General features: G+C 34.7%; 3 protein-coding genes and 1 non-coding gene across 5 annotated transcripts in view; 2 read left to right on the top strand and 2 right to left on the bottom strand.

Annotated features, from left to right (window-relative positions):
• Positions 1-2,267: 2,267 nt before the first annotated feature.
• LOC111470645 lies at positions 2,268-7,747 on the top strand. The gene is made up of 6 exons (XM_023116225.1): positions 2,268-2,506; positions 5,232-5,432; positions 6,063-6,179; positions 6,279-6,428; positions 6,975-7,033; positions 7,537-7,747. The coding sequence occupies exons 1-6, from the start codon at positions 2,366-2,368 to the stop codon at positions 7,670-7,672; spliced, it is 804 nt and encodes a 267-aa protein (XP_022971993.1). The 5' UTR covers positions 2,268-2,365; the 3' UTR covers positions 7,673-7,747.
• Positions 7,748-7,813: 66 nt separating this feature from the next.
• Positions 7,814-8,593, bottom strand: LOC111470649 (40S ribosomal protein S5-like). The gene has a single exon (XM_023116231.1). The coding sequence runs from the start codon at positions 8,517-8,519 to the stop codon at positions 7,896-7,898; it is 624 nt and encodes a 207-aa protein (XP_022971999.1). The 5' UTR covers positions 8,520-8,593; the 3' UTR covers positions 7,814-7,895.
• Positions 8,594-11,619: 3,026 nt separating this feature from the next.
• LOC111470660 lies at positions 11,620-11,811 on the bottom strand. The gene has a single exon (XR_002715091.1). It is a non-coding gene; the product is annotated as a U2 spliceosomal RNA (small nuclear RNA).
• Positions 11,812-13,682: 1,871 nt separating this feature from the next.
• Positions 13,683-17,395, top strand: part of LOC111470624 (dynamin-related protein 1E-like) — a 7,970-nt gene continuing 4,257 nt past the window's right edge. The window contains exons 1-7 of one of the 2 annotated variants that reach the window (XM_023116191.1): positions 13,683-13,986; positions 14,138-14,201; positions 14,771-14,878; positions 15,684-15,785; positions 16,554-16,604; positions 16,697-16,758; positions 17,248-17,338. In XM_023116191.1, coding sequence (XP_022971959.1) covers positions 13,711-13,986; positions 14,138-14,201; positions 14,771-14,878; positions 15,684-15,785; positions 16,554-16,604; positions 16,697-16,758; positions 17,248-17,338 — 754 coding nt within the window. In that variant the 5' untranslated portion in view covers positions 13,683-13,710. Of the gene's footprint in view, positions 13,987-14,135; positions 14,202-14,770; positions 14,879-15,673; positions 15,786-16,553; positions 16,605-16,696; positions 16,759-17,247; positions 17,339-17,395 lie in introns of those variants that run through there. The other variant, XM_023116192.1, reaches the window with a different exon arrangement.

The following is a 17,395-nucleotide window of genomic DNA, read 5'->3' as shown; positions in this document are numbered from 1 at the left end:
TCAAAAGTTAGAAATAAAATGTTGTTGACCTACACGAACATCAAGACTACAACTTGGATGCAGAAATCTAACTACCCTGACTTGTTTCTATGGTCTCCTCAGTTAACATTGTTTTCTGTATGTGGGATCCTTGCCTTTACCAAGAAAAAAATATCAATGGTTTGATATTTAAAAATACTCAATAAGTAATTCCATTATTTGGGTCGAAAAATGCAATCACATGCAATTATGATTTAGGATGGAACCTAACTTTTCAGGACTATTTTCTGGGCTTTACTTTCTTTTTCGAGTAGGGTTGGATGCGTAGTGCTTCTCTATACACAAGGTGGTTTTTACATACCCCCTAAACTTCACTACGGACTAGTGCACACTCACGTTGCCGAAAATTAGGAAAATAAAGGAGAGTGTATCGTGTCATGGGTATGCATTTGTACAAAGCATACTTGGAAAATATCCCGTGCTCGTGAGCCCTAAAACTTAGAAATTGAAAAAATACCTCTCAAATCTAGAGGGCAGAAATAGCTCCCAAAAGTCTGAAATTTTAAAAAATAGTCGTGAGAACTCATTTATACAAATATGCCTTGATATAGGATTTTTTTTAGATTTGTAGAGATCCAACCATCTACGGTCGTCCCAAATGGGAGAGGACAAAAAGATCAGACTCTTGATTGCAAATTTCAAACCAAAATTTAAGCTGATCCAAGACGATTTGAGACTAAAGGAGGCATGAGTTATAAAAAAGGAGAACAAAGACAAGAGATGTGCAACTTTAATTGAACAAAGAGTCCCTCAGTCTCAAGAGGCTAACGAACCCTACTTTCATACAATGGAGGTAAGACTATGCGACTTCTTCAACTGTCTTGGGAAAAAGATGATGACATGGTCGATTTAACTATTAATATTTTATCAATTTTACCCTCTTAACGGTGTTCTTGTAGAAATTTTAATAGTTCCCAAAAGCTAACACATTAAAGGACCTATCCAAAAAATTAGGAGAAATTTGAGCTTGGAAAGGACCTAAATGAGTCCCCAAGTGTGTTTTGAGCAAGTAGATAACCATCTCGATTTTTTCTTAAGACATATGCGTAGGAATCGCTTGAAAATACTTTAAGAAGTTGAGTATACTCATGAAGTGAATATGAAAAAATTTAGACGTAGAACAACCCATTAAGAACCTACAATAGACATTATACTTGGAATTTCTTAATAGGACCAAACTAAGTCATTAATGAAACCGAACCACTTAATGATCTCCACTGTGCATGAAAATTTAAAGTATGACCTAATATCATGTAATATTGATGCGTACTGAATTTAGGATAATATCAGCATGTTTAGCGCATAGATCAATGTTAAGAGTAAGAATGACGAAAATGCCCTTCATATACTTACTATGTTTTTTTTAAGGTTTCAATGAACTCTAACCTGAAGTTCTACCCACAACCAACTTATAAGGTTATAAATGATTTTTCATGATTTTGTTCATAAGAACATGTTTAGGATTATACTAACCACATGGGCGAGCGACACAAAGAACGGGTCTCATGAACCAATCTAGTACTATTATGTATTTGTTGCTCTAATCTCTTTTATCATCTTGACCATTGTTCATTTTTTTTTTTGAAACTTCTTCGAACTTATTGAACAAGGTGGAAAATTCTTGGTTATCTAATTAATTTCGGCTTCCAAAGTCTTTGGGGATGAATGTTGAGTTTAATGCCAAAACTTTTCTTATTTTTGAGATATCCTTATGAACGTGTCATGAGATATCCAACTTTTCAATTACACTTTATAACCGGGTTGATTTGTTTATGAGTTACTTCATGCATATCTCATATTGCTTTAACGACAACTCAGTTTAAATTTATTAGAACACAAAGCATGAAACTGGTAATCTAGATTCAACATTGATGGTCCTAGCATTCCGTGCAACATGCCCAAGTTATCTACTTTTTGCTTCTAAGAGTAAAAATTATTCCCACGAACAAACACGAGTCCTTTTAACATATTTTGTTTCTCACTCACATGCTTCCTAAAAAAATTTCTAAGAGATCACCTAACATAAAATTACTCGAACCACATTTAATTTTGAAATTTTCTTGATTGAATTATCAAAATGTGCTACACTAACTTTGGATTATTTTAAGTTGTTATTAATTATATTATCTACGTTCTCATTCAAAAAAATAATAATAATAAATAATTAAAAAAATAGATAAACGTTGTAATAATTAGAAAGGGAGAATATGTGAGGGATTTGGTTAGCTCCTCATATATTATTCGTTTACAGAAAAAAGGGGAAGAAAAGTATGAAAGAGAGAAGAGAAAATCAGAGGAGAGAGCAAAAGGAAGGGTGCAACGCGCAATGACTTCTGCTTCTTCTTCTTCTTCTTCCTCTCTGTCTCTTCGATTCATTAACACTCCCAATCCCTTCTTCTCCCCAACCCCTAATTTCCCTCTTTTCACTCATTTCTCCACGCGCCGCCCTTCTCTCAATTCAACTTTGGTAACTTCTCTCCCTTTTCTCCATTTCTCTGCTCTTATTCTTGTTCTTCTTGTTTTCGTGGATTTGGGTTGGTTTGTCTTCGAATATCTCTAGTTTTACTGAGTGATTCCGAATACTTCCCGGAATTGACAGAGATTATTGAGAAAATTTGAGGGTTATATGGACGATAAAACTATAATTAGTTGTTGATGTCAGTCGATTATGAACTCTTGAAGGCGGGTAGATAGTCTGGAGTTTGCTGATGTAAGGCATTGATTTTCTTTTGATGAATTTTCATTTTGAGCCATAAAGTAGTTGTAAAGTGGGTGTAGGATATTTCTTTCAAAGGGTTAAGTGCCAATTACAACAAATGGAAAGTAAGGAACTACATTTATCTCCTGCCAAGGGACAGTCGAGTCTACGATTTGAAAGAAGGTCTGCGCGAAAAATCCTGTGATCCCATAAGAAAATTACACAAGAAGGGAGGGAGGCATTATACCCTTGAGCTGGGATCCCATAACAAAATTGTATTTCCAAATCATATTGTAAGGGAGATAGCATTATACTCTTTAAAGCTGCCTTCCGGATCTCATGACCAAGTCCAATGATCGATGAGGTTATTTGGTTGGAAATCTGCCAAAATATGAGATACCAGGAATCCCTTTAAGGATTTCATTATCCGACCAAAGATTTTAACAAAGGTAGCCAACCTTAGTATTACTCAATTGGGTGAGACGTATATCCACGACGAAGAGGTCAAGGTTCAAATTCTTATACTCCAATGTTGTTGAACTCTAAAAGGGGGAGAAATAAATAGATCTTTCTACGTTGAAGAGCCAAAGCTTACGGCCACTTTCATTCTTGAGTAAATAAGGTCTTTGTGCTAGAGAGTATTTTTGCTATAGCCTCTTGGAGAATGAAGAGAAAGTGCCTGATCTCTTGCTAAACTGGAAGATCATTTCCCAATGTCATTAGTTCAATCATTTACACTGCAATTATTGAACTCAAAATAAAACAATTTTATTCTTTTATCCCATTTAAGATGTTATAAATAGTGCATGGATTTGTATGTCCTTTTTAAGATAAAGATAGGTTCTTAATGGGTAAGAAAGACAGCTTTCTCAACGGGTAATTTATGGAGAAGGGGGCATTCTGTAGAGTTTTAGGATTCTATGAAGATGCTTGATATTTAATCTATTCTGAGTGCGACCGTCAAGATGAAGTACATAAACGTTGTAAGTTTGTGAGTTAATGTCGAGATTGATTTAACTATATTTCTGGGATAACTCCTCTTTCCAATCCCCGACTCTGTCTCATTTATGGAAGCATTACTCTTCTAATTTCTATTTGCTTGATTTGCAATTGAGGGGCTCGATTGAACTTGTTTTTGTTGGGTTGGATTTTTGTGCTTTCATCAGTCATAAAGCTTTTAAGTAGGATTTCATTTATGACATAGACTAGGGTTCTGAAACACTCCTTTCTTGTTCATCTAAAGGTGATTATAAAAATGAAGGTTCCTCATTTGTTGCTCTTTGACTGGGTTTCTCTTGGAAAACTAAATGAGCTAGTAACTACTTTCTTGGAAACTCTTGATGTATGGTGATTTTGTTGTTGAATTGTCAGATAAATTTATATTCATTTTGAGAAGCAAAAGAGTCAATTTTCATTGAGAATTTACAAAAGAAAGGACTGAAGGTCTCAACTCCAAGCCTTCTAAAGTATGATAATGATAGGAATGTATTAGGGTGTTATTAGGATATTAGGAGTTGGAATTTATTTATCAACAAGGACACTGAACCAAGGGAAGAATTGTATAGCTTCTTCTCTCTCTATCCCAAGTACAAAACTCTCTCTAACAAGATGCACTAGCAAAATCATACCCTTTCGAACCCGTCCTTATAGTCCATCTCTCAGTACAACTCACTCTTGAGCTCCACCATTCTAACAAAATAATAGCAACATAATTCCCCACGCTCCTTCCTCACGTGCCTATGTTTATACACATGCTTAATTGGGGTTTATCACTACTCGACCCCCAAAAAGCCACCTTATCCTCGAGGTGAAATTCAGAAAATCGAATGGAAATTTGAGTAACATCTTCCCAAGTAGCATTAGTGACATCAAATCCCTCCCATTGAAGCAGCACTTCCAGCTTTCATGCATCTCCAGGAGCTTGTCTCAACCCCAAAAGTTAGATGAGCTTCACATGAATCAACAACTCTGGCAAGAGATTATCTGGTAGAAGCAATTTGAACCTAGTTCAATTAATTAACACATCAAGTCTTTGACAAAAAAGTAAGACCGTTCTAATTTCTACCCAGTTAGGCCTCCTATTACTAGTACTGTTAGGAATCACGAACCTCTATGATGGTACTATATTGTCCACTTTGAGCATAAACTCTCATGGTTTTACTTTGGACTTCCCCAAAAGGCATCATACCAATGGAGATAGTATTACTCACTTATAAACTCATGATCTTCCACTAAATTAGCCAATGCAGGACTCCCTCCCAACACTCCTTAACAAGTACTTATGTCAGAACTCAGAAGGAATAAAGATGGGATGAGTGGGGAAGGTTGACTTAATTAGCAATCCTATTTTGTTGTGCTTCTTGTCAGTTGGGTTGTTTTTATTTTTTATTTGGGCCTTGTTATTATGGACCTTATTTGTCTTGTTGTTATTATGGGCAGTTGGTTTTCACTAATGATTTACTATAAGGGGATATTTTTTATGTACTGGTTATAGTTGATTCAAGGGCATAGAAGAGGAGATAAAGATGGAGATGGTAGCGTGCCTCGGAAGAAGAATACAACACAGATGTATGGATTTGGGTCTAATGATGAGTCAGGCACTCAAATTCCAACCCAAGCCCAATCCATTGTGGAAGGATCAGGGTCAGTTATGGTGTCTGAGTTCAAACCAGTTCCTGATGTTGATTATCTACAGGTGAGTGTTGCGGGATCTCGTTTTTTTCTTTTTCTTTTTAATGGCTATGAAACTAGTAACAACTTTAGTCCTACTCCTGTCCTTCCTCGAAAAGGAAAAAGAAAAAACGAACAAGCTCACAAAATGTCCTCAACTACCTATAAGAACGGGCTTCAATCCGAAAAGCCCCGACAATGAAACAAATCTGGGTAACCTTTTATTAAAAGCTTAAACCATAGCATGACAATAAGCAGTAAGTGGGCCTAGTCTTTGCCTTCTTCAGTGGCCAAGTTTCAGCGTTCAATGTCGGCCTACCACCTTTGTGCATTCGCTATTCGGTTCTATCCTCGATCCCACCCTATTAAACTTCCCCAAGGTTCTCTCTGACTTTTCAGTGAAAAAAAAGGGGTGACAATCGTTAGACTTAAATTTCTATGTCGTCGTCTCATCAATGAGCGTAGATTGATAGAGATGACTTTTGTGCTGGTCAATCTATATCCCATTCTTCATGTATAGGTTTGTTTTATCACAGATCGGCGGGTGATCCATACTTTCAGCCACAGCCCACAATTTCTCGATTATAGTGCTTGGTGTGAAGTTGAGCTCCCCTTCCAAATTACAATGTTTTTTTTTTTTTTTTTACTTTTGCAGGAGTTATTGGCTATTCAACAACAAGGTCCAAGAGCCATTGGTTTCTTTGGAACTCGAAATATGGGTTTCTTGCATCAAGAACTCATTGAGATTCTTAGCTATGCAATGGTTATAACGGTAGAATATGTGATTTAATGTGATGCGTTATACAGAGGGCTATTCTTTGTTTGATGACTGCATAACTTGACATTACTTGGTATCATCGTCTGTGTGCAGAAGAATCACATCTATACTTCAGGAGCATCTGGAACCAATGCAGCAGTTATCAGAGGTGCATTGAGGGCTGAGAAACCAGAACTTCTTACTGTCATTTTGCCACAAAGTTTGAAAAAACAACCCCCTGAGAGCCAGGAATTATTATCCAAAGTAAGATTGATTGCCTATAAAAATCTCTACTTTACTTATTTATGTGAGAGATATCAATAAAACCGTGTTTGTTCTTGTTAATCGTCTCTTTGGGCTTTCTCTTTTGGGCTTCTCCTCAAGATTTTTTAAAACGCGTATGCTAGGGAAAGGTTTCCACACCCTTACAAAAGGTGTTTCTTTCTCATCTCCAACCAATGTGAGCTTCTCACAATCTACCCCTTTTGGGGCCCAGTGTCCTATTGGCACACCGTCTCGTGTCTACCCCCTTTGGGGAACAGCCTCCTCGCTGGCACATCGTCCGATGCCGGTGTCTAACTCTTATACCATTTGTAATGGCCCAAGCCTACCGCTAGCAGACATTGTCTTTTTTGGACTTTCCCTTTCGAGATTCCTCTCAAGGTTATTTTTTAACGCGTCTGCTAGGACAAGGTTTCCACACCCTTATAAAGGGTGTTTTGTTATCCTCTTCAACCAATGTGAGATTCTCACCGTTCAATTGGATGTCATTTTATTGAATTCTTTATCTATTTCGATGGTATATTGTAGGTTAAGAATGTGATAGAGAAGCCCTACAACGATCACCTACCTTTAATGGAAGCTAGCAGGTATGCTTTTTTCTTTGTTGACTTATTTACATTTAATGATTTTTAATTATAGTTTGTTGATAAAAGAAAAGGAATTAGTTAATCAATAATCAAATTTGACTTTGATGTACCAATATTCAATTATTTTTATACTTGTATATATATATATATATATATATATATATATATATATATATTTATTTTATTTTATTTTTTTTTTTTTTTTTGAAGTTCGATTACAAGTTAGGGTCAAATAGGCGTTTAAGCTTTAAAAAGCTTTAGTAGGTCATTAAGTTTTCAATTTTGTGTCTAATAAGTACCTAGAATTTAAAACGTCTCATGAGTCCCTAAATTTCAATTGTGTCTAATATATCTTTACCTTTTCGACTTTAAAACCCTTCGGGACATAAAGTTCTATTATGTGTGGTTTCATGAATTTAAAATCAAAATTTGAGTGTAGCTTGTCGAAGTATCACTGCATCGTGTAGCAGAAGTCTTAAGGTTGCCTTTGTTGAAAATTGCAGGTTATGTAATATGGACATTATTTCTCATGTACAGCAAGTCATTTGCTTTGCATTTCATGATAGTAGGTTGCTCATGGATACTTGCCAAGAGGCAAAAAATCTTCGAAAAATCGTTACACTTTTTTATCTCGACTAAGTTGCTTGCTTGAAATTCTGTAAATACATTGTTTAACAGATTTTATTGCATATTCTGCCTAATTTTGCTTGTAAAGTTGTTATTACAACCATAACTTTCAAAAAGAGAAACCAAAACAATTGGGAATCAGACCTATAAGAAATTTTCAGTCAAAAACAAGGATATGAAATGGCGCGACAAGAAAACTGTTGCTGTACGCATGAAACGAACCCCGAAAAAAAGCTCAACGATTTGCCTTCGCAACTCCCTCAACCTCATCCTTTTTCTTGATAGCATAACTGTTGGATGAACCCTTTGCTGCATTAATAAGTTCATCAGCCAAGCATTCTGCAATTGTCTTGATATTTCTAAAGGCAGCTTCACGAGCACCAGTTGTAAGAAGATATATTGCTTGGTTAACACGTCGCAGAGGGGATATATCCACAGCTTGACGCCTAACAACTCCGGCTGAACCGATTCGAGTAGCGTCTTCACGTGGTCCACTGTTAACAATGGCATCAACAATAACTTGAATTGGGTTGAGATCAGTTAGGAGATGAATTATGTCCATTGCATGCTTAATAATCCTTACAGCCATGAGTTTCTTCCCATTGTTTCTACCGTGCATCATAAGTGAATTTGTGAGCCTCTCCACAATTGGGCACTTAGCTTTTCGAAAACGCTTGACAGAGTACCTCCCAGCAGTGTGGGGGACATAGGTAGCATGCTTGGAAGGAGCAACCCCGATGTAATCAACTAGAGACATGTCGTTCACATGGATATCATCGAAGCTCCACCGGTTGAACAGCTTCACATCATTATGTGTCTGGCTCAGTTCCTGGTTTGCCACGTCAACTTCAACAGCCATTGTTCCTGAACAGCAAACCTAACAGCAAACACAAAAAAAAAAGGTGAGTGCCGATTGGTTAGATTCCTAATCTGGGAGACTCTCACATTGGTTGGGGAGGAAAATGAACACCCTTTATAAGAGTGTGGAAACCTTTTCCTAGCAGACTGTTTTAAAGCCACGAGGGGAAGGTTTATAAGAGTGTGGAAACCTTTTCCTAGGAGACCGTTTTAAAGTCATGCGGGGAAGCTTTATAAGAGTGTGGAAACCTTTCCCTAATAAACGCATTTTAAAGCCATGAAGGGAACCCCGAAAGGGAAAGTCCAAAGAGGACAACATTTGCTAGCGATAGGCCTAAGCTATTACAAATGGTATGTGAGTCAAGCACCGGGCGATGTGCCAACGAGGAGGCTGTTCCCTGAAGGGGGGGATAGACACAAGGCGGTGTGCCAGTAAGGACGGAGGATCTCGAAAGGGGGTGGATTGTGAGAATCCCACCTTGGTTGGTGAGTGTGAGAATCCCACCTTGGTTGGTGAGGAGAACGAAACATCCTATAAAGATATGGAAATCTTTTCCTAGCCGGAGCATTTTAAAGCCTTGAGGGGAAGCCCGGAAGGGAAAGCCCAAAGAGGACAATATCTGCTATCAGTGGGCTGGGCCGTTGCATGACCACTTTCATTTGCTACCATGATGTTCAAATTATATGCTCATAAATTCCTCCTCTCCACAACGATCAATTCAAAACCCGACATTTTCCCTCCAAAAATACAGCCAATATCAGGAATTCAAATAAAGAGTTCCACAAGATCAATTCAAAAAATAGATCCTAACAGAACTCATAATAATATTTAATTTTAATTAGTAACTAGTTATGAATTAATTTGTTAAAATAAAATATTAGATAATAAATACAAATAAAACTAATTTATATTTTTATCTTCTTTTGATTGATGTAGTTTTATTTTTGGGAGTAATTATTTATTGATACCATAACTTATTTAAATAGAATTCATTTTTATTAGGTATCATAATATTAATTTTTTTGTTGATGTAATTTTCTTAATTGGTTGTTATTTTTTAATATCAATGAATTGTTTGAATAAAAAATATTATTATAAAATAAAATTAAGAAAAATTACATTTTTGGTATATGAAATTAAGATATGGTAGCATTTTAGTCATTGAACACTCCCGAAAAAAAGAGGAAAAAGAAGAAAGGAAGAATGTCACAACTGATCTTTCCGGCCACGACATAAATACATTTTATTTACAAATTCAAAATATAGTTTATGAGTTTAAATACATTGAGCTCGACAAAACAAAACAACTTAAAACACTAAACGTTTGAAAATTCGATGTCGCTTTATATGGTACCTACTTCATCTTCGATCAACTCCTTCTTGTCATATGAAAAATATGAGAGAACTTAGAATGAATATAAAAACTCAATAAGCAGCCTACTTAGGCTCTTAAGCGTGTCCATGGTCAATGCTAGGGTACCACACTCATTTATTGTCATGTTCTTGTTCTTATTCTTGTCTTGAGAACTTATATCCTTGAGTTTTGTTCTTGAGTTCTAAATTCTTATCATGGATCTTGGCTCAAGGACCTTGGTCTTAAGGTATCAGTCTTAAACATGGTTATGATCTAAGGATTTTGGTTCTGGGTCAATGTCTAAGGCTTCATGCATTCCAAGCGACACATTCGGAAAACCTACGTCCAAAGCTTCATGTGTTCCATGCTACGTAGTCTTAACTTGCATCTAAGGCTTCATGTATTTTCTGCGATATAGTCTGAAATCTACATTCAAACTTTCTTATGTTCCAAGTCGTATAGTTTGAAACCTACCCAAGATTTCTTACGCTCCAAGTGATTTAGTCTGAAAACCTATGCACAAGGCTTCCTACATTTTAAGTGACATAATTTAAAGACCTATGCCCAAAGCTTCATACGTTTCAATCAGTGTAGTCTAAAACCTACATCCAAGGCTTCTTATATTCCAAGTGATGTAGTTTGAAAACCTACATCTAAGGCTTCCCACGTTCCAAGCGATGTAACCTGAGTGATTAACACATTGTACCGTGGGAGGTCTAGGGGTTTTTTGTTTTTTGAATTTGAGGACCTTGGTTCCTTTTCCTAAGTTTTCCTAAGTACGCTTGTCTATCCACTTGATGAGCAAGTTGTCAGTTTAATCCACCAAGGAATCTATCCAAAATACGCTTGTCTATCTACTTGTTGAGCAAGTTGACTACAAGATGTAACAATTCTTGCATATCAAAGTACGTTTGTCTATCCACTTGATGAGTAAGTTGTCGGTTTAATCCACCAAGAAATCTAGCCATTTTATCCTCCTCGTCTTCATCATTGTATGCTCTATTCATAAGGGCCTCCATTTGATATGAACCACGACAAAGGAATTTTCATACATTAAGGTCCAATTACAAGGAAGAGAGCGAAGAAGCTACAACAAACAAACCTTGTACACTTATATTTAAGCTATAGTGAGCTTATCAAAGGAAATTCTAGAAGACGTTGGAGATATAGTGAGCTCATCAAAGGAAATTCTAGAAGACGTTGGAGATATAGTGAGCTCATCAAAGGAAATTCTAGAAGACGTTGGAGATATAGATAGCTAAGATTTTCTTTGCAAATTTTTGTGTTTAAAACTTCCATGCTGTCATTAAGTGGTTTTGATCTCTTGTGGAATGATTCGATCACGAATTTAGAAACAATTCAAATCACGAATTTAAAAATAAGTTTTCTTTACCTTCAGATCAACTTTTGATATCATTTTAAGAAGATCAACAAGTTTATTCCCTGGTTGATTCTATATCAACTTTTGATATCATTTTTGTTAAATTAAATTTTATAATATATGGTCAAATAATTATTATATAACAGTTCAAATATAAAATATGTCCGTAAATTAATTAGTTATATTTACCCTAATATCTATTGGGTAGCTAAAACTGGTTTTATAAAAAAAAATATATATATATATATACTCTATCAAAAATGCATCTGAACAAACAAAATACAATTTTGTTTAGGGTTTTGAAATCAGAATGAAAAGTAAAATTTTAAACCTATATTAATTAACTAACATCTTAATTGGGCTTCGAGGGGTGCGCCAGGCCCATACAGTATTGCGTAGCAACGCTCGAAGGCCCACATAATAGCAAGCTACCTTGGTGGGCCATCCCCCATGAAAAATTAATTTAATATCATGTGGGCCGCCGATGGCCCATAATCAGATATGAAATATTAATTTAATATTAGACTAGATCTTAGCCGAAAGGCCGAGAAAGGTACGAATTGTGGAGACATCTTCGGCGTGTTTTATAGTAGCGTATGGTGCAGACTTTCAAGTCATTTCCGATGTGGGAGGATCTCTCTCTCTCTTTCAAGTCATTTTCTTTTAATTCGTTTTTTTCTTCATTTTCTCTCCAAATTTTATCCACCGTTAGATCTTAAAACTAGATCCAATGGCCTCAATTCGTCTCACTTCATATATATATATAGTATGCCAAATCATGCATACCCTTAATATACCAATATTCATATAAAGTATGTTAGACGAACATTTATACTATAAATGACAAAAAAAAAAAATCATATAAAATCGATAAATAACATTATTGAATAAGAGAAATTAAAAACGATAAAAAAAAATAACTATATCAATATTCACATAAAGCATATCCTACCAATTTTAAATAAAATTATGTCCTAAAACAACGTGACAATGATTTAAAATATGTGATAATTTAATTTTTTTTTTAGATCCGTTGAGGATTGTTGGAGTTTTATATTAACTGATTACGAAGAAATTACGGATATATAAGTAAGAGACATTATTTTCATTGATACGATACGTACCATTGTGGAGGTTTATTGTTCCTATCCTAGTTAGTGATTTTGCAAGTTCTATGTCAAAAATAGCTTTTGAACGAGTATCGATATGCTATTATACACTTTGCTATTGATATCAATAGTATACTTTCATTTATTATTACTTTTGACGGCTTTTCATAAAGGCAAATCTCAAATTTTCTGTTCGGGTACAAATTCTAAATAAAATTATGGCCTAAAACAATGTGACAATGATTTAAAAATATAATTTTTTTAGGTCGGTTGAGGATTGTTGGAGTTTTATATTAACTAATTAAGAAGAAATTACAGGTATATGAGTAAGAGACACTATTTTCATTGATACAAGAGACCTTTTTGGGGAACAGAAAGCAAATCCACAATGGTTTATGCTCAAAATGGACAATATTGTATCATTGTGGAGGTTCATTGTTCCTATCCTATTCAATGATTTTGCAAGTTCCATGTCAAAAAAGCTTTTGAACCAGCATCAATGCTACTATTATATACTTTGCAATTGATACAACCATAGATATACGTGTAAATCTCAGAAACATGGCTATTAGAGGTGTACATTCAACCCGAACTATAAGCGTTGGATTGGATTAATATTTCGGGTAGGGTTAGTTCATTTTTCTGAATCCGAATTGAATCGGTTCAATTTTGAATTTGTGGGCAAAACCTTTGAGTTACTCGAACAATATATACGCATCCTTGAGTTGGATGGGCAAATATATGTTTTTTTATATTAATTTATTTAATTTCTCCTTAATTATTTTGTTATTTTATTTCCGTTCTGTTTTTTATTGAATTTATTTTTGTTTATATTATTTTATTTAATAATTATTTTTTATTGAATTTATTTATTTATTTAGTAAATAATTATATATTGATTTATTTTTGTTTATGAACTTTTAATATATTTAATCTAAAATTGTATTGAAAATTATAAATTATGGATAAATAAAATTTTAAAAAAAATATGAAACCTTTGTACACTAACTTTTAGGTTGGGTCAAAAAAATCCTTCCACCCAACTCGAACATGTACACTAATGGCTCTATTTGTAATTTTTTTTTTTCTATTTATTATAATTTTTTGTTTTGCAATGATTTGTTAACTTTATGCCTTTGTACACAATAACACAGCCCGCCAAAACACAAAGGTTTGAAAAGAATTTAAATCTGTGTAACGTTTATTTAGAGGACAAGTAATCATCAGTTTATACGAATACTGTAAAAGGAGTTCAAATGAAAGTCGAATCATATAAAAACCGTCGAAACGTTCTCCCGTTAAATCGTGCAACATTTGCTCCCACAACGCGCAAAAATAGCTCTCCTTATGTTCTTCGACGTCTTCTCCTTCTTCACTCTGATCATACTCACTTTGCTCTCGGTGATCGTCTCCCATGCTTCGAATTCGAGCTCTTCTTCTACTTGTGTAGTGAAAGATAAAGAGGAGGACGCTGAACTCGGCGAAATGGCTACCATGGAGAGCTGGATCGGCCTCGTTAACCGTATACAGAGGGCTTGTACTGTTCTTGGTGATTATGGCGGTGATTCTGCCTTGCCTACTCTTTGGGATGCTCTTCCATCCGTCGTCGTCGTTGGCGGCCAGGTAAATTGTGCTGTGACTTTTATTGATCTGTTGATTGTGCTATGCTTGTCTTTGTATGGTACTGTTTTTGGATGCATGTGCATGTGTGGTTTTCTTCAGGTGATTTTTCTTGCATGCGAGGTTAATTTGTTGTGCTCGGTTTGAAATGTAGAGCTCCGGAAAATCATCAGTATTGGAGAGCATCGTTGGTCGTGATTTTCTTCCCAGGGGATCAGGTAAGTCACTGTTGGTTCTAGCTTTGTTTTCTTTCAGAAATAGGTAAAATGATCAAAGTTGAGTTTCGAGGTGTGGAGCTATGGAAGAAACAATTGCATGAAATTTTCTGGTAATTGTTGTGGTTATTATTCTCTATAATTAGTCAGATTAAGTCGCGCGGCCAAACCACAAGAACAATCAACAGAGTATGTAATGGAAAAGGAAAAACAATAAAACTATAAGAGCAAGAAGAACTCATGTAAACGATTTTAATGATTCGGGCATGAGATCTTTGTTCCATGTTAAAGTTAGTCGAAGAACTTTTTCTATCAGTGACTAGAAGAATACAGATTCTGAAGGGAACAGTGAACCTCTATCCGAGTTATATTCAATTAAATTGGAATTTACTACTATTATCGAGAAGATAGAAATACCTTGCTGGTTTCTGAACTGAAAGAATCCTCTATGATCAATCATATTCAAATTTCTGCTGCCATAGAAGGCTTTTGAACCAAAGATTAACGATGTCCCTAATACACAATAAGGAAATAATTAGATAAACTCACCAACTGATAATTTTATTTTCCAGGAATTGTTACGCGGAGGCCTCTAGTTTTGCAGCTCCAGAAGACAGAACCAGGAAGAGAGGAGTATGCAGAATTTCTTCATCTGCCTAAGAAAAAATTCTCAGACTTCTGTACGTCATTTTGTTTTTTTAATATTATAAATGGTACTCATTCTTTACTTTTTATGTTCCTTAGAAAAGTTTCAGTCAGAAAAGTTATCTTGCTGTCAATTTCATATTTAGTTTCAGAGTACTTCCTGTTATGCTAAATTCATTACTCGAGGGGAAATAATTACTCTAATTTGTAGTTTTTCAAGGAAATTTTCAGTTTTAAATAACCAGCTTTTCATAAAAAGAGAAAAGAAATAATGTTTCAAAAAACGAAGTATGTATTGATTTTTTTGTGAACTGTTTGTTGTATACTGCTTAGTACAATTTCTTTCCCCGAAAATGTTACCTTTTCTAAAAAAGACCATAAGTTTTAGCGTTTCTATAAATGTTAGATGAAAACAGCAGTAAAACAAATTAATGGGGATATATTAGGATTCAAATTCACGTACACTTAGTCATGGTAGTTCAAAAGTTTAGGAATTCCTAAATTCCATAGTATCTCCACTTATCTCTCACTGTCTTGCACCACAAACAAAGTTGAACGAGAGCAAGCTGCTTTAAAATTTTAACAGGTGTTGGGATGTCTCTTTATATACATACACATCGTGCTGCTTGAAATGTCTGCAATATATTTGAAATGTAAGATGTAGTAGTTCCTAAGTTTACAAAGCCGTATGCTATGATGTATATCTTATCACGTTTTCCACTATCGAATCAGAACCAATGAAATGAAAATTTAAAGCCTTACCCCAAAGGGATCCATATCAGTAAAATTATCTAGATATCTTCCCTGATATCATTGTTAACTTCTCTTAGTTTTTTGCAGCAATGGTTAGGAAGGAAATTGAAGATGAAACTAATAGTTTGACTGGGAGATTAAAACAGATTTCTCCTGTTCCAATTCATCTTAGTATCTACTCTCCAAATGGTAACAAATCTAGATTCATAGTGTGGTTCTCATTATTCAACAACATCTGTTTTCTGTATGGGTCAATGATTCTTCCAGCTGTATCTTCACTAGTTTCTTGCCTTACTGGTTTTTACTGATGAGTCATTAGTTTTTGTTTTCATTGTAGCTAGTACATTAAACATCGAGATGTGTTCTTTTTATTATGCCACATTTTAAAATTTGATTAGGTGAGAAATGTTACTACATTATTAAATGATAAATCATAATTTTACATTGGATAGATGTGTCATTTCTGTTTCCTTTGACCTATATCTAAAAGACTTAGTGCCACGTTTCTAGAATGATTATAATTTCAAAGCCGCTTCTGCTTGGTTTGCCTGTTTGTTTCATAGGATATAATTGCGGAATTCTTCCTCTTAATGAATTTCATCCATATTATTACACTTCACATCAGATGCTGTTTTTTCACATTCTTTTGGTTTGATAAGACAAGTATTCAAAATAATATTGCCTAGTTTGATGAAGAACTGAACTATATATAGGATAGATATTCTGTTTCTGATGACTTTGACATTCATCTCCAAGAATCAGCTATCACTTTTCTAGGATAGTCATTATTTCTTAATATGGTATTATGATACTGCTTTCTTTGCTCATTTGTATCATCAATTGGATAATTCATGCATTATTTTAATGAATGAAGTTAATTCATATTATTATGTATTCTTCCCTGTGTTAACTGATGATGGAAATCTTTTTGGTTTCTTAATGTTAATTTGATCGCAGTGGTCAATTTGACACTTATAGATTTGCCTGGTTTAACAAAGGTTGCTGTAGGTAAACTTCCACCATTTCATTATAAACCATTATAAAATAACATCTTAAGTTCCAACCTTATTTTGAGAGGTTAATAAATTTATTTGCTGCAGAAGGACAGCCTGAGAGCATTGTTCAGGAGATTGAGACAATGGTCCGTACTTATGTCGAAAAGGTAAGGAAGTATCTTTTGTCGAAAAGGTAAGGAAGTATCTTTTGCTATAAACTTTTTGTTCCCAGTTTTACTGGAGTTACTTCTTTGAAATTGTTTTCATTGGAGATAAAATAAAGTAGATTCGCCTGAAAATTGTGTGTGCTGGACTGTTAAGAGACAATCAAACTCATATGGAAAAATAGAAAATGGAGTTAATTAAACAAAAATTTATGATTTTTCCGGCAATATTTGATCCATTTCCTCCCTTAATTGTACTATAGAATATTGAAATACTGCCTTGGATAAAATCAATGAAGTATTGACATCCCAGTTCAGTAATTCTTCCTCAAACTTAGGATGCGAGTTGCAGTTCTCAAGACATTAATGGAATTTGCATTTTACTAATAAAAATACAAACTGGAGAAAAGCTGGGAGAGTGTTTATTTTGAAATTTCCAGCAAGCTGAAGTTTCCTGATCTGATTAAGGATAAATTGAAATCTTGACTGCAGCCAAACTGCATTATTTTGGCCATAACTTCAGCTAATCGAGATATTGCAACGTCTGATGCTATTAAACTTTCTCGAGAGGTTGACCCCACAGGCATGTTTTTTCTTTTTTTTTTTTTTTTTTTTTTTTTTTTTTTTTTTTTTTTTTTTT

This window comes from Cucurbita maxima, unplaced genomic scaffold, assembly GCF_002738345.1.
Source record: "Cucurbita maxima cultivar Rimu unplaced genomic scaffold, Cmax_1.0 Cma_Scf00046, whole genome shotgun sequence".
Taxonomy (NCBI): Eukaryota; Viridiplantae; Streptophyta; class Magnoliopsida; order Cucurbitales; family Cucurbitaceae; genus Cucurbita; species Cucurbita maxima.
This window is presented reverse-complemented; position numbering and strand designations above follow the sequence as displayed.

Bases quoted from the DNA above. Each gene is read 5' to 3' on its own strand.
- LOC111470645 (XM_023116225.1), top strand. From the start codon at position 2,366: ATGACTTCTGCTTCTTCTTCTTCTTCTTCCTCTCTGTCTCTTCGATTC. The intron at 5,433-6,062 runs GTGAGTGTTGCG...TTACTTTTGCAG, and splicing joins CTGATGTTGATTATCTACAG to GAGTTATTGGCTATTCAACA. The intron at 6,180-6,278 runs GTAGAATATGTG...GTCTGTGTGCAG, and splicing joins GCTATGCAATGGTTATAACG to AAGAATCACATCTATACTTC.
- LOC111470649 (XM_023116231.1), bottom strand. From the start codon at position 8,519: ATGGCTGTTGAAGTTGACGTGGCAAACCAGGAACTGAGCCAGACACAT.